This window comes from Asterias rubens, chromosome 14, assembly GCF_902459465.1.
Source record: "Asterias rubens chromosome 14, eAstRub1.3, whole genome shotgun sequence".
Classification (NCBI taxonomy): Eukaryota; Metazoa; Echinodermata; class Asteroidea; order Forcipulatida; family Asteriidae; genus Asterias; species Asterias rubens.
In genome coordinates, this window is record NC_047075.1 from 3,744,293 (window position 1) to 3,766,583 (window position 22,291).

The window sequence follows — 22,291 nt, forward strand, 5'->3', positions numbered from 1 at the left end:
TGAGGCGGTCATTTTACATCACAGCATATTTTGTAGTGGTTTGTCAATGTTCGTGCACAGTAGCCTACGAGGTCAGCATGCCCTCTCCTTTCCACTACAAATGAAAATCGCGCAGGAAGCACAAAATCGGCCGTTAAAGGCAGTGGACACTATTGGTAATTACTCAAAATAATTATCAGCATAAACCCTCACTTGGTAACGAGTTATGGGGAGATGAGTTTGATGGTATAAAACATTGTGAGAAACGGCTCCCTCTGAAGTGACGTAGTTTTCGAGAAAGAAGTAATTTACTACGAATTTGATTTCGAGACCTCAAGTTTGGAACTTGAGGTCTCGAAATCGACCATCTAAACGCACACAACTTCGTGAGACATGGGTGTTTTTTCTTTCATTATTATCTTGCAACTTCGACGACCAATTGAGCTCAAATTTTCACAGGTTTGTTATTTCAAGCATTATGTTGAGATACACCAAGTGAGAAGACTGGTCTTTGCTTTGGACTCTATTGGTAGTTCCTCCCTCAAAATAATTATTATCATAAAACATTTCTTGATTACGACGAGTAATGGGGGGAGGTTTGATTTGTGAGACTCCCTGTAGTGAATAGTTTTCGAGAAAGAAGTAATTTTTCACGAATTTGATTTCGAGACCTCAGATTTAGAATTTGAGGTTTTGAAATCAAGCATCTGAAGAGCACACAAAGAGATACACCAACTGTGAAACTTAGACAGTTACTAATAGTGTCCAGTGTCTTTAAAGGAACACGTTGCCTTGGATCGGTCGAGTTGATCTTTGAAAAGCGTATGTAACCGTTTGTTATAAAATTATTATACATGGTTAGAAAGATGTTGGAAAAGTAGAATATAATGATCCACACACATTTGCCTCGAAATTGCGTGATTTTCCTTTTACTTTGCGAACTAACACGGTCGGCCATTTATGGGAGTAAAAAATTTGACTCCCATAAATGGCCGACCGTGTTTGTCGACGAGGTAAAAGGAAAACCACGCAATTTCGAGTAATACTTGTGTGGCGGTTCATTATAATAAATTTTACTTTTAAAATATCTTTCTAATCATAATATGCATTCTATAACAAACGGTTACATACGCTTTTCAATGACCAACTCGACCGAGCCAAGGCAACGTGTTCCTTTAAGCAGTTATGACCCCCAATGGGCTTCGGCTGTGAATCTGCTCGTCCTAGCTCGTCTGAATCGAGCGCGTGTGTGCAAAGCACATGCATTGTCGATACAACCGCGGGGCAATAGTTAGCCTGAGCCGAATCTAAATCCGAAGCCGTGGTTTCGAAAAGGGCCCTTTATCGCTTGGAATGAGATGCATGTTTTTTTATGCTGGTTATACATCAATAAGTTATCCGATAATTTCTTGTCATCGAAAAAAAAACCTAACAAACTTGTGAGACTTAGAATTGCTTTTTTGAATAACAGGCCCATAATGGGTTTTCTGGCGGGTGAGATGCACGCTTGAAAAATTAATAATGAACAAAATTGCTGACAGCGCCCTCAATAGTTTTCAACGTAATTTTCCTCAAATCAGACAAAAATCCTCACGCTACAAATTCGAAAATTGTGTTTTGGGCTTTTTGTGTTCAAGTTGTATTCCTCCTGAAAATAAACTAAAAAAATTCGCAAAAGCAAGTGTCTGCTGTAATCCAATCAGAATGGAATACCAAGGTGAGTGTTTTGTGTCGTTCTCTTGCCGTTTTATTTGGGAAAATTCGGGGAGAAGACGTTGATTTTGAAGGTGTCGTAAATAGGCGGTGTTTCGGAGATACACATGATAACACACCGGGTGTGTTATCATGTGTATCTCATCTCTGCATGCTGCCCCCTTGCTGCTATGGTTGAGGGTAGGAACTAAGTTCAAGGTTCAAGGTTCATTTTATTTCCACAGTATCAAAAGACAAAAAAACAATATCAAATCAAACAGCAGTCAAAAGAAATCATTACAACAATGAAAAATAATCGTTTCACAACATAGATAGATAGGTTTGAGAAGAAATAGATGCATAACAATGTTCATGGTGTCGTTGACAGTACTGCGGAGTAGTTGCGATAACGTAACCCTCCTGCCGACGGCGTAGCCGGAGGGTTACGAAGCAGACGCAAAAGTCGCAATGTGTGCAGGGCGAAATGGTTAAAAACATACAATTTCGACAGCTACTAGTCACTAAGTCAGCAGATTTGCTCCATTTTTACCACTTTTGAAAATCATGACACAAATTCTAGAAACACGAACTTGATCCTCAATGTCTAATGAATCCTACAATTATCACTCAAAACACCATTGAGGAAATAATTTGAAGAAAAGGCACACAAACTTACATGTACCAGATTCCCGAGCGAAAAAAACGTGTTTGGACCAGGCATTATGACACGGGTAGATTTCGCGCTTTTCAACAACAGAGGGCGGTCGTCATGTGAAGACCTTCACTGCAGTGTGCACAGTCTCTGGTTTATTTGCCGTTATTGAGGTATTTAAAATTTGTTGTCGGCATGTTGTCGGCGCTCTGGACTTGTTATCGTTTTGTCGGCTTTTAGTAGGACCCACTACACTAGTTGTGATAACGTAACCCTCCTGATCCTGCCGACGGCGAAGCCGGAGGGTTTTGACGAAGCATGCTTTAGGGTCATTCCGTGTCAAATCAACCAGTTTTCAGAAAAGTTCCCAGGTGACCCTCTCAGATTTTGATGAAACTTCATCAGAATGATTGGATGTGGCTCAAATGAACACATACAAAAAAGCTAAGTCATACTCCATGTCGTTTTCGAGATATGACCCATTGAAATTTGGTCAAGGCGGCCATTTTGTGCTCGCGCAAGACGCGAAAAGTGATTTTTGTGATAATTTCCAACTTTGAAAGCTCATCATTTAGTTATTGTACCAGGTAGAGAGCTCAAACTTGGTATTCCATCTTACTTCTTGCCAAATTTCATGAATCTGCACTCAATTTAAGAGTATCTCCTTTAATTTTCTAGTTATGGTCACCTAAAGTAGGCACTTTAATCAGCCGAAAGTGTTTTTTGTGATAATTGGGGTCACCCTGTGCCCACATGAGGGGTCAAATGAAACCTATATTCCCTAGTTATTATCTATGGGTGCATGTCTTTACCCATAAGCAATTATAAGTTCACCAATGCATTCATTTAGAAATAGCATGGACCCAAAGTTGGTTCCAGCCAGAAAAAGGTCAAAAAGACCCCGCCCGTCTTGACCCTGGTTGACCCCGCGATCAATTGAAACATTTTTTGAAATTGATACCAGTTAAACATATATATTATATCTACTTATATACCAATTTTCAGCTTTGGCACTCAACTCCTTCATGGTGTGGTGGCAATTTGAATATTATATGTTTTTGGCACATTTTATGGTAATATCATACAGTATACATGTACATGTACATTCATGTACACATACAACACATGGTAATAAATGTTTGAAGCTTGTGTAACTTATTTTTTCTGGCTAGCAAAAAGTAACACCAATGCATTGGCATCTGTGGTGTCTGCATTATACACAAGTACATATTTTGTTTGAGAAAGTAGTGTTTGCATGTGATACACATTAGAGAAGTATTGTTCTAAAATAGTAGTGTATGGAAAGTAATACCAGCGTTTATGCAAATGAGGTAACCATGTGATTGGAAAGTTTAACCAGCATAAACATGTATTTAGCATGGAGGAAACAAAGGGGACTGGGGTTGGGTATAAACCAGAGAAGAATATGACAGACAGTGAGTGTTAAGTACTGGCAGATTTAATTTGTATTGTGTGGTTTGATCCATTTTTCAAGTGAAACTCCACACGGTATACTGGGGTATGGTTCCATACTGGGGTATTGTTCCAATATTTTGTGTGTGTTTAGGAGATTTTTGCAGCACTTTGAGGTACCTGTCTTAAATTATTTATTGCAGTTGAAAACATGCATCATCAACCCATTTCTAAAAACAATATACAAATAAACTTACTTTTTTGCTAGCCAGAACAAAAACAGTTACACAAGCTTCAAACATATATTACCATGTATTGTACATGTGTACATGAATGTACATGTACATGTATACTGTATGATATTACCATAAAATGTGCCAAAAACATATAATATTCAAATTGCCACCACACCATGAAGGAGTTGAGTGCCAAAGCTGAAAATTGGTGTATAAGTAGATATAATATATATGTTTAACTGGTATCAATTTCAAAAAGTGTTTCAATTGATCGCGGGGTCAACCGGGGTCAAGACGGGCGGGGTCTTTTTGACCTTTTTCTGGCTGGAACCAACTTTGGGTCCATGCTATTTCTAAATGAATGCATTGGTGAACTTATAATTGCTTATGGGTAAAGACATGCACCCATAGATAATAACTAGGGAATATAGGTTTCATTTGACCTCTCATGTGGGCACAGGGTGACCCCAATTATCACAAAAAACATTTTCGGCTGATTAAAGTGCCTACTTTGGGTGACCATAACTAGAAAATTAAAGGAGATACATTTAAATTGAGTGCAGATTCATGAAATTTGGCAAAAAGTAAGATGGAATACAAAGTTTGAGCTCTCTACCTGGTACAAAATCTAAATTATGAGTTTTCAAAGTCGGAAATTATCACAAAAACCACATTTTGCGACTCGCGCGCGCACAAAATGGCCGCCTCGACCAAATTTCAAAGGATCATATCTCGAAAACGACATGGAGTATGACTTAGCTTTTTTTGCAACGATCTGCATCATGATCATGAAAACTTACTGATCTTAATGCTTCTGAAGTTGGATATGGGACGCAGAGAAGTGCTATATATTTTTCCGTATTCCACTCGCGCTTGTGTGATAACTTATAATACAACGTATCTCGACCTAGCCTCAAGTTGTTAATATCTCCTAAAATCCTAGGACTAGTCCTAAAGTTAAGACTAGTCCTAACTAACACTTTGTGAAACCGACCCCAGAATTTATTGGGGTGGGGGGAAGGGGCTACAATTTAGGCTAAACATCTCAAATTTGTATTGTTTGTTTCTCCCTATCCATAGGTTTAAACCCCAACCACTCTTTCTCCCAGAGTTACATTCATTCAAGCAGCAGTCTGGAGCCAATGACTCTTGGGTCGCCCCCATCCTCTGGGTTGGGGCACCAAGGCGGGGCAACACACAGTAATCTGTTCCTGCCTGGCTATCTGATGGGGGATGTGGGTCCTGCAGTGTCGGTAAGTACCAATGTTGTAGGCACATTGGGCGGTGCCGGGCGGGCCTGCCCTGTGCCCAATTTCATATGGCTGCTTAAGCACAAAAAATTGCTAAGCACAACAAAATTATGCTTACCAGAATAAGGTAGTCAGCTAAAATACCATTTAACATACAAAGTGTGTTTGGTATCCTGCTTAGTTGTGTTAGCAGAAAATGTTCGAGCATTATTTTGTGCTTAAGCAGCTCTATGAAATTGGACCAAGAACTAACAAAAATCTGAGAAAATTACACTGTGCTGCCCAGCACAGATTTCCCCCTGATTGCACTTCAGATTGCACTAAAATTGGTCTACATATTAGTTAGGACAGGCCGAGAGTTGTCATTTATAGCTAAACTTCCTTAGCCCAGTAAGCAAACATTCAGCTGTATTCTGTACTGCTTGAAGTCTGTTCAAAGGATGGCTTAGGCCAGTCAAGAAGACTGAAACAAAAAATCAAGTAAAGTTTTTAAATTGTTTATGTTTGTAGCAGGCCTGTATGCTTCGTTTTTGAAAAGCCCAGAGCACTAGGACTTATTTTATTTTATGCAAGTCGCCCAAAACAAGACTTAAGCCACTCTTGGTAGGGCTACAAGGAAGAAAACATAGACACGCAGAAACTCAGTGGAGCTGAAGGTAGGAATTGACATTCCTCTTAAAAGATGGAAGATCATAGGATGAAGGGAAACATGCACCAGGCAAGGAGTTCCAAAGAGATGCAGTACGAGGGAAAAAGCTACTGGAGTAGCTTTGTTCTACATCTCGGCACATCCACAGTATAAGGATGATAACAAGCAGAAAGCCTGGTCTCGCGCTCAAACACCCTGACAGGAGGAACAAGGTTGAATAGACTGGTGGAACATTTACCATGGAAATATCTGTAAAACAGGCAAAGGCTGGCTACAGACCTTCGGTGAGAAAGGGGTTGTAGTGTAGTTCCTAACTCTCCTCCAACCAGGTTTATAACCAATGACAATGACCAGGGATCAATTGACCAGGGACCATGACCAATGACCAGGGACATGGACGCAATCGCCTCTGTTGCCTCTGTGAAGTATCAGGCCTGCTGTAGTGTCCCAATATAATAATATTTTCTTCTCATGTTTCTCTTAGCCCTCAAGCAGTAGATTGTGGTCCTCGTCCAGGACCAGCCCACCTAAGAGTTTAACCCCCTCTAACCTCGGTGCTAGAGATAGCGGAGCCAGCATTGCAAGGTCCGATAGTAGGATGTCCCATAGGTAAGTATGTCATGGCCTAGCAGTTAAGAGCACCGGATTCAAACTCTGATGTTTCCGATCAGTAGAGTGTGGGTTCGAGTCCCGATTGTGACACCTGTGTCCTTAAAAGAACACGTTGCCTTGGCTCGGTCTAGTTGGTCATTGAAAAGCGTTTGTTATTAAATGCATATGGGTAGAAAGGTGTTGTTAAAGAAGAATACAATGATCCACACAAACATGCCTCGCAATTGCACGGTTTTCCTTTTACCTCGTCGACTAACACGGTCGACTATTTATGGGAGTCAAATTTTTGACTCCCATAAATGGCCGACCGTGTTAGTTAGCAGAGTAAAAGGAAAACCACGCAATTTCGAGGCAAATTTGTGTGGATCATTGTATTCTACTTTAAAATGATCTTTCTATCCATATGCATTTTATAACAAACGGTTACAGGCGCTTTTTATAGACCAACTCGTCCGATCCAAGGCAACGTGTTCCTTTAAGTGAGACACTTAACCATGATGCTTTGTCCTTCGGTTGGTCTGTGAAGTCGTTGGTGCTGTGTGCTGGCATGGTTTGGCTTCATTTCAGTAAAAATATTTTTTTATATTGACAACATTTACAAAAAGCCATGGCAATTAGTTTGAGAGGTTTTCTGTACATTTGAGTATAAATTTGCTGCATTGTTCTCCGGTCGGTAGAATGTTCATTTAGTCTCTGTGCAGGTCAGCAAAAGCTAGTGTCGATCACCAGGCCTGGAATTTCATCTTTGAAAGGGCAGGGCCATTTTCATTTTGCAAAGGGGCACTTTCATTGGAAATCCCTTAAGTCAATTGGAAACATTTGATGGGGCACCAAGGCCAAGCCATGGGGCACCAAGGCCAAGCCCAGGGGCACCAAGGCCATGACCGCCGTGGCCTGCGTGTAATTAAAGACCTGGGTTACACCCGACCAATGCTGACCGATGTGGCTTCAACACTACAGTCTGTTTTCAATGTCATCACTCTATTCCATAGAGTTATATATAAGAACTAGAAGGCGCACTGGCCTTTATACGCGACCCGGCATGCGCGCAGGCGGCCATTTTCTAAGTTGAAAAACAGGCATCGCACAGCGTGTGTTTAAGCGGCCATTTTGTAAGTTGACAAAACAGCATCGCTTAGCGTTCAATGAACACAAACTCCAAAGTGTACTTCATACACAACGCGCGTACAGAATGGCGCGTGTGTCTCCGTGCGGTCGCGTCGCGTTTGTGCAAGAAGCATCACCAGTGCGCCCTCTAGTTCTTATAATATGTAACTCTATGCTCTCTTCATAATGGGCGCACCTTCTCCAACTTGGACACCCTGCTGAACTACCTTTTTTTCTTGCAGGCCTTCTGTTACGCGGACACCCAAAGATAAGACTGGGGCACCTCCAGTAGCTGCTTTGTTTGATAATGTAGAATCACTAAAGAGCAGTCCGGCAGTCGGAGGAATGATGTACAGTGGGACCCCAGAAAGGCAACAGGTAATTAAATATTAAGTTTCATTTACATGTGATTTGTGGAGAACAGGTGGATAACTTTCCATATCACGCCACCACTTTTTCACTCATTAAGGGATACATTCATCTCATTGAGGTAAATTAGATACTCCATTATTTCATATCGAATGAAAAAGTGGTGGCGTGATACGGAAACTATTCCAAACAGGTCATTATTTGTTTTGCCATGTATCACTTTCTCAACAGTGAACTGTCATATATTGACGTACATATAGGACTCCTTGATTTAATGATATAGGACGGGTAAATTGCTCCCACAACAAACGATCGCGCATGTTCGTCCAAGCATTGTCCTGATCAGGAACATGCTCAGATCTCAACAAAAATGTCTTTGTTTGCCAACTTTTATTTCCTTTTTGTTGTGCCAAGAACTTGCTATTCAATTTTTTGCAGAGAGATCATTCTCAGTATATGACCCCAAAATGTGGAATAAGCTTCCTGTACAAATTAGAATTGTCAGCTCACTTTTCTCATTCAATACACTCCTTAAAGGCAGAGGACACTATTGGTAATTACTCAAAATAATTATTAGCATAAAACCTTACTTGGTAACTAGTAATGGGGAGAGGTTAATGAAATAAAACATTTTGAGAAACGGCTCCCTCTGAAGTAACCTAGTTTTCGAGAAAGAAGTAATTTTCCACGAATTTGATTTCGAGACCTCAAGTTTAGAATTTGAAATCTTAAAATCAAGCATCTGAAAGCACACCTTTTCATGTGACAAGAGTGTTTTTTTTCTTTCAACTCCGACAACCAATCGAGCTCAAATTTTCACAGGTTTGTTATTTTATGCATATGTTTTGTGATACACCAAGTGAGAAGACTGGTCTTTGACAATTACCAATAGTGTCCACTGGCTTTAACGTTTACCTGTTCCATCAGGCTTACTAACTAGTCATCTTTGCATTAGAGCAAACTTTGGATGTTGGCGCTCTATAAATCATGACTTTTGATTGATTGACTGATTGATTGATTGATTGATTGATCTTTGAAATATTAAACTAGTTTTTGTTTTAAATCAGCTGGATTTATCAATGTCGAGAACCCCTATGCAACCACAGGCTTCATTTAATGCTGGTAAGTATTATTTTAAAACTCCAGGCCTTGATAACGAGAACGAAACCGAGAATGTTAACAATACACACCCTCCATTGGTTGAATAAGCGTGGGCGTATTCTGCGTGGAGCAATTCAACCAATAGAATGAGTTCTCTTTGCGTCGTGATCATTATCGTTTTAGTTATCGGTGCAGTGTGATTCTGCCTTTAGGGTCAAATTCCTAGGTTTCAATGGGTAGTCATGCGCTAGTCACAAGCAAAAACTTCATGCCAACCCGTGAAACATGCTTGTCGTAGGTGCAGAATTCCCTGCTTCCGTAAGCGCCGATTCTGTGCTTACGGTAAAGCAGAGCCATAAAATTTGGCTCTGAACTGCAGAATATACATGTAGAACCATTTCATTTCTCTGCACTGTTTTGGCTGTATGTTTCAAACTATGTTTTGTTGCGCCCATTTTCAGGCACCCCTGGAAGTAGTCGACTGTTCTCACCTTGCATCAGGCAGACACCTTCATCACCTGCTCAGATTGATCCATTCTACACACAGGGGTGAGTGGTTTAATTAATACCAGGGCTCGCCCTTAACACTAGCCGGCATATATTGTCTGTTAAAAAATGCTTGGGCTAGTTAACACCACTTCTCAACTTGCCCTGTGCGCTACTTAAAACTGTGCAACCTTCTTGTTTCAAATACTCATTTATTTCACTCAGATATGAATTATACTTTTTTTAAATTTTTTTTATGTGTTAATTTATTTTTTGAGTGTAACTTTATTTGCCTAATTCTGGTTTTGAGCTGCTACCACTAATGCTTCAGAAAGATACACTTATGACAACCAAAAGGGTACCAAAACTTCCTTAGGGCATCCTTCAACATCTCGGTCAGGGAAACCACCAGGTCCCGGGTCCTCGGCGCCTCCCGTCTCTTCCCGCCTGCAGACGGGTCGGCCATCGGGCTAGTGGTCATCTGGTCCGTTCACCGGCAGCCCACGGTAGGCCGAGGGGGGCTAGGTTAGGGTTAGGGTTAGCATTTGGTCTTTTCCGCCTCTCGGCCAATGCAGCCACCGGTTGCTGGGGCTCAGGGCCGTGGAGTCCAGGGGAGATGTGAAACCCAGAGTTTATTAGCCCGGTTGGCTACTTAACAAGAAGCTTTTAAAAGACCAAAGCCTGAGTACGTACTCTAGGTTTAGTTGATGTGTAACAGGTTTTTGTTATGATTTGAGATTGAACAAAGAAACATTTACCAGAGTGGGACTCGAACCAACAACCTCCGGATTAATGTGCGAGCGCTCTACCAACTGAGCTATGTTGGGCAGTCTCCGCATTTTGTCAAAATCTTTCTTCCTCGGGAATGCCAGTCAGAAGCCATTCAACCGTCATTGCTGTGTAGCAAGGGATCCCACCCAAATTACAATACAACCTAGGAAGCGGCTGTCTATGCTCTACCATTTGAGCTATCTAGCCCTATGTTTGCGGTATCACTATTTTGTCAATATCTTTGTTCGAGGTGCCAGTCAGAAGCCATCCAACAATTAAACTGCCGTCTACATGTGTAGCTAGGGATCCCACCCAAATTACAATACAACCTGGGAAGCGGATGTCTATGCCCTACCAACTGTGCTATCTAGCCCTATGTTGGCGGTCTCCCTATTTTGTCAATATCTTTGTTTGCGGTGCCAGTCAGAAGCCATTTAACTGTTAACTGCCATTTAGCCCAGGATCACACGGCTGCCTGCTTTCTACCAACTGAGCTATCTACATGTAGTCCTATACTGGTGGTCTCCTTTTTTCCCGCTATCTTTGTTCGGGGTGCCAGTCAGAAGCCATTCAAATTCAACCGTTAACTGCCAGGTAGCCAGGGATCGCACGTAAGTTACAATACAACCCGGGAAGCGGCAGCCAGGGAATCACCTTAAGGGGATGCGACTTTAAAAGTCCTCTCGGTCTTGACACTTTTTGTTGCGGCATGGTTCATCATGCCTTTATGGATTTTCATTCTTCTAAAATTGGCACTGGACAAGTGAATGAACTCGTAGTCATTCATACAGGGATTTCTGTTTTATTCACTAATTCTAACTTCAAATACATAAAATTTAAGACAATTACATGTAGGTGAAAATTAAAAGGAGAAAAAAAACATTTCTATAAATTACTGTTGAATATCTCTGATAAGTTTTTTTCATCCAGATCATACAATTTTTTTAACTTAAAGTCTTTGTTAGCTTTCGTCGTTCTGAAATTGGCCATGGATGAGTGAATGTCAAAGTTGTTCAAAAGATGATTTTCGATTTTGTCCACTAATCTAAGGTTAAGATTAAGAAAACAAGTAAGATTAAAAAGGGAATATAATATTTAAAAAAAAGTCTTTTCTTAAACACTCAGTTGAATATTTCTGATATTGTTTTTGTCATCCAGGTAAAACAATAATCGTTTTGACTTTCCAGGCCACAAAGTTGACTTTTGCTTCGTAAAATATTTAAACAAACAACACTGAGTGATTATTTCAGTAAACACTTTTGCTCTTCTACTGATCTTTGCAAGTATTTCTCTCCGACTGTGGACAAATTGTTGCCCAGGTTGCTAATTATTCGTAACAACATGTATAGTGGCCCCACTCACATATACGATTGTACGTCTGGTGAACAGGATAAATTTAATGTTAAATGTCTTGGCAAAGAAAACAAATAACACAACCGGGATTTGAACCCACACTCTGAGAAAATCATCATTAGATTTTAAGTTTGATGCTCAGACCGCTCGATCATGACACTTTTTGTTGCGGCATAAATCATAATGTTTAATTGGTTTTATTCTTCTGAAATTTTTCCCTGGATGTGTGAATTTTTGTAGTCATTGAAAAAGTGATTCCAAAAAGTGATTTTTGTCGTAATCACTAATCCTAGCTTAAAAAGCATTACAATTAAGACAATAAGGTTAATTAAAGACAGTGGACACTATTGGTAATTGTCAAAGACCAGTCTTCTCACTTGGGGTATCTAAACATATACATAAAATAACCAACCTGTGAAAATTTGAGCTCAATCGGTAGTCAAAGTTGCGAGATAATAATGAAAGAAAAAAACACCCTTGTCACACGAAGTTGTGTGCTTTCAGATGCTTGATTTCGAGACCTCAAATTCTAAACTTGAGGTCTCGAAATCAACTTCGTGGAAAATTACTTCTTTCTCGAAAACTACGTCACTTCAGAGGGAGCCGCTTCTCATAATGTTTTATACCATCACTCGTTACCATCCCCATTACTCGTTACCAAGTAAGGTTTTATGCTAATAATTATTTTGATGAATTACCAATAGTGTCCACTGCCTTTAAAAGTAGAAAATACATTTTAAAAGATTCCTCCTAAACTACTCTGATAAACTTTTCTGATGTTTTTTTTCTTCATCCAGATAATAGGGCCTCGGGCTTAAATTACTTTCAAACAAAATTGAATTTTCCGTCCAATTTGACTTTGTTAGCATTCGGCGTTCTGCACTTGGCCCTGGATGAGTTAAAGGAACACGTTGCCTTGGATCGGACGAGTAGGTCTATAAAAAGCGTTTGTAACCGTTTTTTTTATAAAATGCATATGGTTGGAAAGATGTTCTAGAAGTAGAATACAATGATCCACACAAGTTTGCCTCGAAATTGCGGGGTTTTCCTTTTACTGTGCGAACTAACACGGTTGGCCATTTATGGGAGTCAAAAACTTGACTCCCGTAAATGGCCGACCGTGTTAGTCGACGAGGTAAAAGGAAAACCGTGCAATTTCGAGGCATGTTTGTGTGTATCATTGTATTCTACTTTTACAACATCTTTCTACCCATATGCATAAAAAAAAACGGTTACAAACGCTTTTCAAAGACCAACTTGACCGATCCATGGCAACGTGTTCCTTTAATGTAAATGTTGTACAAAAGATAATTTTTGTTTTCTTCACTAAACTAAGGTTTACAAACTTTAAGAATAAGAAAATTAAATAAATTATAGAGAAAATAAAATTGCTTAAAACAGTCTTTTCTTAAACACTCAGTTGAACATATCTGATATTTTTTGTTTGTCATACATTCAGATAAAACACTAGTACATTTTGAATTTCCAGTCCATAAGCTTGACTTCCGCTTTGTAGAATATTGAAAAACACGTTTTGATTATTTCTGTAAATAAGTTTGCTGTTCTACACCTATCTTTGCAATAATTTCTTTAAAACCATTTCTTCAACTCAAAACATAGGCAGTATTTGGTTATCGCAAGACTAAACAATGCTTAGCAAAACCTGATTGTCAAAACTTTACTGTACTTTCAAACTTGTTTTTATTGGAACAGTTCTTATGTCTTGTATATTTGGTTTGCGGTAACACCATGTGTGTATCTACTTGCCAGGTAGAGTTGTTCTTAGGGAACTGTCTTGCTTTATTCTACTGCCGTGGAGTAGATAATCGGAGGTTCGGGAGACTTCTCAGTTCTGAAAAGAACTGTCCTGCTTTTTAACTATTACCAGGGCGGATGGTATAGAAATTAGACTGGACTACTACTTTAGCTTATAGGATTGTAATTAACTGTACTGTCGCGGAGTCAGTTCTGAAATTGGTCTCAACGTTTTGACTAGCTTGCTCTAGTCATCGTCAGGAGACTGAGGTTCTTGATCCATGGTCAAATCTCTGGACTCTTCCCCCACACGAAGCAGTGTGGAAAGTTGTGGTACGACAATCTGATTTTCACATCTCTTCTCAACATTTCACAATATTTATATTTTATCATTATATTTTTAAAGTGTCACTAGTTAAATTCTAAGTCCTACAAATACAAATTACTTAGATCACTTATTATATCAATATAATCAGTTCACGTGCCATGTAATTCTACTATCCAACAGCATGTGTGCTGCTATAATCACAATAGAATAAAAAGAGAAAATAACATTTCGAAAAGTCTTTTCTTAAACATTTTGTAATAGGCCTAATTGTTCGATTCTATTTCCTTCCGACAAAAAAGAAGTTTTGAATTTCCAGTTCAGAATTTTAACTTCTGCTCTGTATACTTAAAAACACACCTTGATTATTTCAGTAAACAATTTGGCTGATCTTTGAAATTATTTCTTTACCAACAAACTTAGCTGGTTATCGCCATCAATTGTTTGGTTAAACAATGCTGGACGAAATCAGATTGTTGCATCGTTGAGACTTTACCATCTTGAGGCCAGGCCTCCGTTGAACTAAAGTCTAGATAAATGTGTTTTATTGTCAATTCATGAACCATCCAGTCAAATTTGTTGTACAGCAATCTGTTTTTCTCTTTCTCTTCTCAACATTCCACAATAGTTAGCATAAATGTTTTAAAATGTCAAAAAATAAATTCTAAGTCCTACAAAAACAAATCACTTATATGTACCACTGTAAACCACTCAAGTGCTTGGTATTTCTATTGTGCACCTAAACAATCACACAATATTTGCACACAAAAATGTGTTATAAATAAGGGAATCAATGTGTGGTGAAGAGGTTTTCAACTAGTGATTTAATCCCAACGAGGCCTGGTTCTTGATAATTTTACCGAGACGAAGTTGAGGTAAATTATCAAGAACCAGGCCTCGGCGGGTTTAAACCACTAGTTGAAAACCGATAAATACCTTTTCGGTCAAAAAACATCAACACTTTTTGGTCAAAAAGTAAAATAAATGCAAAATTTTAAATTGTACAATAATTTCTTTCAACACAACACCCCTCCAGCTATGAAATAGTAAGGCCCTCGGCCCGATCGGGTAAACAACTTATAAGGGAATGCTGTGCGCGTCGTGCGTATCGCGTGATGTGGCATGACTGTTTCAGCCGTTGCTCTCGACCAATAGGAATGACAAATCTGTCTTAAAAGAACAGGTGCAAGCTCGCGTGTCACGCCCATGTTTCAACACTTTTTACTGGTCATAAACAAAGGTTTATACACACCCACGTGACGCGCTCTCCACCAATAGGAATAGCGAAACTGTCTGAGGTATGAATTATAAATAAATTATATGTACTTCATTGGATCACTTGCTTAAAGGCACTGGACACCATTTGGTAATTACTCAAAATGATTTTTAGCATAAAACTTACTTTGAGCAACTTTGAGTAATGAGCAACTGAGAGCTGTCGATAGTGTACAATGTAAAACGGCTCCCTCTGAAGTAACATAGTTTGTTGAGATAGAGGTAATTTTTTGATCAAATATTAAAAGACTTCAAGCCTGAAGCCTTTTTTATGCATCTGATTGAAAGCACACAAATTTGTGCAACAAGGGTATTTTTTCTTTCATTATTCTCTTGCAACTTCGATTAACAATTTAGTTTACTTTGACAACTACTAAAGGTTTCCAATCCTTTGAATAGCACAAGCATGGGATCTACATGTACAACAAGTATGTTTCATCTTCAATTCAACAATAAAACCGATACAAGTTTTCAACTTTCAAAACAAAATAGCTGGCCGCTCGGAAAAGTTTATAAATAAACTTTTACCTTAATTCGCTTCACAACACATTTCAACACTTGGTAAATGCTACTTTCATAAAATGTCAAATGACAAATTCTAGTAAAGAATATTCTACAATAAAACAATAATTTTTCATTTCACTGCAATAGTCAAACAGTCGGTATCTAATATCTGATTTCATAATTCCGATGTTTGTATACTGAATGGAAATCAACTTTAGAATGATGTTAAATTAAATTATACCGCTGTGAATGTTTTCGTAATGCCCACCAACAAACAGTCGGCAGTTCCTTTGTCAAAGAAATTTGAGCCTTCTCATTAAAATTGAATTTTTAGTTGATCTTTGTACTAGAATTTATTGGAAATTGTTTTTGTTGTAGTTTTTGTTGACCTTTCTTTTCTTCCTTTTTTAAAACATTGATAGCGTTAACAAGGTTAAAAGGGCCTACCGTTGATGTGTTCTTGATCTCTGTGCTCAAATGGAGAGTCTCAGGCATTCTTCATGTTTTTAGTTACAGCGAAGAAAATAACCTTTCCAGTTCAACAAGTCAATCACTTCATGTCCCATAAACCCTGGCCTTTGTAAGAGTTTGAATTCGAAAAAACTTGCTGTGTTTTCATGATGCAATTTTTAATAATCCCCACTCCAGTTGTTCCATCTTATTCCCTGTACCTGTTCAATGAGTTGATAGTTACAAAACTTGCCGTATTTTCATGCTGCATTTCTTCAGGGAGTATTCATATCCTTTCCAGCTGAACCATTGTACTCCCTGTGCATCTAACACCTCTCCCTGTGGATAGTATTTACCATTCAGATGAGCTTGAAAGCAAGTATTAAACCACCAGGCACCTTCATGTCGCTCGGCACAATTGAAACCAGACCCTGCATCATTGTCCTGATCCTTTGTTGAGAATGATTGGCCATCATGCCATGGCATTGAATCACCTGCTGGACTCTGAGCATCATATGAACCAACCTGGAGAGTGTACTTGGCACCTGTAACAGCAAACTCACCATAAGAAGCCCACGATGTGTTGGACTGCCAATCTTCCATATCTACTCTGAGTTGCCATTGACCTGATCCAGTAAGGTCACGCAGGATGTCATTCCCCAGCCAGAACTCATTCTGTAGATCACCAAACCCAGATTGGTATTCAGCCCAGGTACGGTAAAAGTCAACTGAGCCATCTTGTCTCCTCTGGAACACGATCCAGCCTCCTCCATCTGTCTCCATATCACAGTAAACCTGTAACCCATCAGTCAGACTTAGTGAAGGAAAGATGGTGTATAAACAATTGATGTGGTAGCCAGCTTGATACAACTCCAGACAACTGCTGTAACTTGTAATGGTTGGTAGTGAAAATGAAAAAGTATCCAAGTTGTCGTCATAGTAGGCGCTCCCTTGAATCTCAACAAAGTCATCAGGGTTGTGAGCTCTGCTGGCATTATTCAACTCACAAATACCTTTTATGATGTGATAGTTGAATGATGCACACTGTGGATCTATAGAGCAGTCTCGCCCACAGATCACAGGAGAAGATACAGTCTTCCACTGAAACTCATGATTCAGTAAGGCACGGTTTTCAGCCAAGTAGAAGGTTTCCCCAGTGAACTGTCGTAGAGTCTCACTCTGACAGGATTGTGCCATCAAGGTCAAAAACAGGGATGTGATAACAACTATCATGATCAAGCTTGAGAGGCATATAAAAATGTAAAAATTCCTGAAGGAAACTGTATTGAATGAAAAGACAAGAGTTACATGTAGATTTCAGTCAACCTTATACTCTCTGGATTACAGTATCTTGATATCCTTTCATCGGTTGTTTCTTCACTGAAGTGATGAAGATCAGAGGAGTTTGGTTATTTTGAAGGCAGCCTAGCATAGTACGTCAGTGCTGTTACTAATGGTAACTAAGGGGTAACCCATAGTAACAAGTAAATAACAACACTTTGTACCTTTTGATTGGTCCTTTCTGGCAATGTCATGAATATTTATGAGCGTTCTCTGGCAAATCTATATCAAGGTGAAGTTATGGACTTGATCGTCTGCTCAACACGTTTTCCTTTAATTAAATTTAACTAGTTGTTGAGTGATAACCAAATTGCACAAATTAAGGTCTTAATTAGTTGAGGCGTAGCAGAGAAGGACGTGCTCCTACCATGCTAACCTTGATTCCATCATCATATTAGGCAATGTCATGAATATTCATGAGCATCAGGCAAGTCTAATATCCAAACCAAAGTAAACTTGACCTTCTGTGTAACACGGTTTCCCGTTTATGTAATGTAATTATTAGTTGAGTGACAACCAATTTTCACAATTAAGGTTTTAAATGATAAGGAGTTGCAGAGAAGAACGTGCTCATACCATGCCAATTTGGATTACTGCCTCCTCCACTTCAATGCCTGAAGGTCTTTGATGTTTCCGAAGACTGGCCTAAAATTGTTGTAGATAAGTTATTAGAAGTAGAGAGTACAAACTTCATCTAGTGCACCACACAATCAAGACTTTAATATGTACAATGTTAGACTTTTCAAGTAAAAGCTGTAGGCGACTTCAGAGTGCGCTAGGTTTTGATAATTCAGAGACTTTCTTAAATAATAAGAATGCTGTGAATTTACCTGCAGCTCTAGAGGCAAGAGTCAAAACTGTTTGCATAATATTCGCTTTCATTTGGCCAGCCTTTAAGTTGAGATGGTCGTGTGGACCGTACGCTCAATACATAGGAACAATTAAGCCCTTGATCTCTGTGTTCGTATGAAGAGTCTCGGGGCATTCCTTACAGCGAAGAAAAAAACATTTCAGTTCAACAAGTCAATGAATTCATGTTCCCACAGCGCTTGGGTAAGAGTTTGAGTTTATATTACTTCCCGTATTTTCATGCATATATTTCTTCAGGGAGTATGTAATGATCCCCACTCCAGTCATTCCATTTAGTTCCCTGTCTTTGGTCAATGAGTTAAGATTTGCCGTATTTTCATGTGGCATTTCTTCAGGGAGTAGCGATGTCCTGTCCACTAGGCCCATTGTATTCCCTGTCCATATGACACGTCTCCCGGTAGATAGTATTTACCATTCAGATGAGCAGTAAAGCAGCCATCAAACCACCAGGCACCTTCTTGCTCAGCAATCATTGTCCTGACTGAGAAAATGATCCATAAGTAACCTATTGAACCCAGAGCCAAACAGCCATTGGTTATTTGATATGGTAATGAGCTGGTTTTTGTTTTTAGCAAATCTTTTCTTTTTTCTGTTCCTTTAATATTTCAATTGACAATGTTAACATGATTAAAAATCCTACCGTTGATGAGTTGTTGATCCCTGTGTTCAAAGGGATAGTCTCTTGGCATTTCTTACAGCAAAGAAAATAACCTTTCCAGTTCAACATGTCAATCAATTCATGTTCCAACAATTCGCTTGGGTAAGAGTCTGAGTTTTTGAATGGCTTGGTTGCCATATTTTCATGCTGTATTCCTTGAGGGAGTAATAATCCCCACTCCAGTTGTTCCGTTTTATTCCCTGTCCCTGGTCAATTAATAGTTGGTCAATTGGAAGAGTTGATAGTTACAGAACTTGCCGTATTTGCTAAACAGCTGAACTTGCTAAACAGTCAATATTATCACTAAATTGCTTTATTTTTTACTTGTTTTTATTTTTGTTTGTTTTTTTGTTACATGGTTTTACTCCAATTTGTAATTGCCCTTAGCAATTAAAACAAATTCATTGGCTAGTTCATTGATAACTCTGAATGTGCTTTGTGAAATCAAAACCTGCATTATACTAATCCATTGGTATGAAAACTGCTCTAGAAGTGGCATACATGTAGTCCGTGGGTTTGAATCCCACCCGAGTAATATGGACTTTTGTTCACAGGACTCAGGGAAGGTTCTCGGCAGTGCTTAACACTTAGCCTGGGCGACTAGTGTGGCTAGTGTCAAAGTCAAAACTAATACTTAGTCGAACTGCAACTACAAACCGTTGTTCAACTACTTGAATAATCATGCCGCCATGACTAATAATTGTCGTGACTTCCTGCTTGGTGAACCAATTGTGTTTCTCATGACTATTCACACCATCACAATCAGACATCAGCCTTGACCCATTCCTTTCCTTGTGAATTTTACTATTTTGCGCCTGCGGCAAAGAGTACAATGTATGCCGCAATGCATCTTGAGAATTTAAATTAAGAATTAGTTGGGACTACATGTACATGTAGGTGTAGCGACTATAAGCAGCGACTATATGAGGCAGGACTAGTAGAGTAATAAATTTATCTTACATGTATACTTTAACACACTTAACCAAACCGCGGTAGGCCTATACATTTTCTGGAATTCCTTGTCACAAAATGGGATAAATTTACGTGTAAGATGAATATTGGCTATTGGGGGTTTTATCCCGTGGACCCAAGGGGTTGTGGGTTTGAATCTCACCCAAGGAATGCCTTGGTTATTGGTACCTCTTTTGGGCCTTTGGCATTCCTTGACCCATCTCAACTCCTGTGGAGTATGCAGCACCAGCATCCCAATGGGCACACATGTTGCCATTAATCATTCACAACAATGTTAACAAGGTCCACACTCACAGGTACAGGTGACAGTTACGCATGTCAATTAAAAAAATGTTTTTGTTTTATTCACTCATCTAAGGTTTACATAACATAAACAGCATTAATACAGATAAAATTAAGGTAAAATAAAAGGAGAATAATGTGCTTTCAAAAAGTCTTTTCTTAAACACTCAGGAATTTTGAACATTTCTGATATTGTTTTTGTCAACCAGGTAAAAACAATAACTGTTTTGACTTTCCAGTCCACAAACTGCTTCTCAAAATATTTAAAAACACAGTGATTAGCCTATTTCAGTTCATAATTTTGCTGATCTACTGATCTTTGCAAGTATTTCTCTCAGACTGTTGACAAATTGTTGCCCAAGTTGCTAATTATGCACACAACATGTACATTGGCCACACTCACAGGTACCAATATACTCCTGGTGAAGAGGAACAATTAATGTTAAGTGTCTTGGCAAAGAATACAAATAACATGTCAGGGATTCAAACCCAAACTCTGAGGACATACATAATCATTATGATTTTAGTTTAATGCTTAGGCCGTTTGGTCATGAAACTTTGTTGCGGCATGGATCATAAAATCTTAATTGGTTTTCATTGTTCTGAAATTGGCCCTGATTGTGTGAATTTCTGTATAGTCATGCAAAAAGTTTTGCTTTCTTTAAATCACTAATTCTAGCTTTAAATAAATAAAAATTAAGACAATACAGTTAATTAAAAGTAGAAAATACACTATTGAAAATTCTTCCTTTGAAATAACTCTGTTGAACATCTGATACACTTTTTCCCATCAAGATAATGTAGGGGAATTTTTTTTTATATAGATTTCCAGTCCATACGTTTGACTTGTTAGCTTTCGTTGTCCTTAAATTGGCCCTGGATAAGTGAATGTCAAAATAGCTCAAAAGGTGATTTTCATATCACTAATTTAAGGTTTACATACTTAAAGATTAAGAAAACAATTTTAATTAAAAAGAGAAGAATTATTATTAAAAATTCTTTTCTTAAACACTCAGTTAAACATTTCTGATATGGGTTTGACATCAGATAGAACACATGCCTTTTGACATCCTGTCCACAAAGTTGACTTCCGCGTCGTTAATTATTTAAAAACATATTAATTTTGATTATTTCAGTAACTAATGTTTCTATGTACACCAATCTTTGCAATGATTTCTTAGAAACAATTTCTTTAGCTCAAAATTCAGCTGGCTTTTTGGTTTCAACCGATGGTTAAACCATGCTTTTAAAACAAAATCAGATTGTCAACTGTTTACTGTACCTTCACACTTAGTCTTGATGGAACTAATGCCTTTACATAATCAAAGGTTTGATAGATTCTTGATCATATATAGGATTTGAGGCATTGCATAGTGAGGTATCAATGTATATTTGGTTTGCGGTAACACCATGTGTGTGTCTACTTGCCAGGTAGAGTTGTTCTTAGGGAACTGTCTTGCTTTATTCTACTGCCGTGGAGTAGATAATCGGAGGTTCGGGAGACTTCTCAGTTCTGAAAAGAACTGTCCTGCTTTTTAACTATTACCAGGGCGGATGGTATAGATATTAGACTGGACTACTACTTTAGCTTATAGGATCGTAATTAACTGTACTGCCGCGGAGTCAGTTCTGAATTGGTCTCAACGTTTTGACTAGCTTGCTCTAGTCATCGTCAGGAGACTGAGGTTCTTGATCCATGGTCAAATCTCTGGACTCTTCCCCCACACGAAGCAGTGTGGAAAGTTGTGGTACGACAATCTGATTTTCACATCTCTTCTCAACATTTCACAATATTTATATTTTATCATTATATTTTTAAAGTGTCACTAGTTAAATTCTAAGTCCTACAAATACAAATTACTTAGATCACTTATTATATCAATGTAATCAGTTCACGTGCCATGTAATTCTACTATCCAACAGCATGTGTGCTGCTATAATCACAATAGAATAAAAAGAGAAAATACCATTTCAAAAAATCTTTTCTTAAACATTTTGTAATAGGCCTAATTGTTCGATTCTATTTCCTTCCGACAAAAAACAAGTTTTGAATTTCCAGTTCAGAATTTTAACTTCTGCTCTGTAAATTTAAAAACACACCTTGATTATTTCAGTAACCAATTTGGCTGATCTTTGAAATTATTTCTTTACCAACAAACTTAGCTGGTTATCGCCATCAATCGTTTGGT

At 38.6% G+C, this 22,291-nt stretch overlaps 1 protein-coding gene across 1 annotated transcript in view; it reads left to right on the forward strand.

Annotated features, from left to right (window-relative positions):
- Positions 1 to 1,550: 1,550 nt before the first annotated feature.
- Positions 1,551 to 22,291, forward strand: part of LOC117299477 (nucleoporin NUP35-like) — a gene marked incomplete in the record, with an annotated part of 23,951 nt that continues 3,210 nt past the window's right edge. Inside the window, 6 exon segments of the mRNA XM_033783019.1 lie at positions 1,551 to 1,696; positions 5,053 to 5,225; positions 6,356 to 6,480; positions 7,833 to 7,968; positions 9,027 to 9,081; positions 9,522 to 9,609. Coding sequence (XP_033638910.1) covers positions 1,684 to 1,696; positions 5,053 to 5,225; positions 6,356 to 6,480; positions 7,833 to 7,968; positions 9,027 to 9,081; positions 9,522 to 9,609 — 590 coding nt within the window.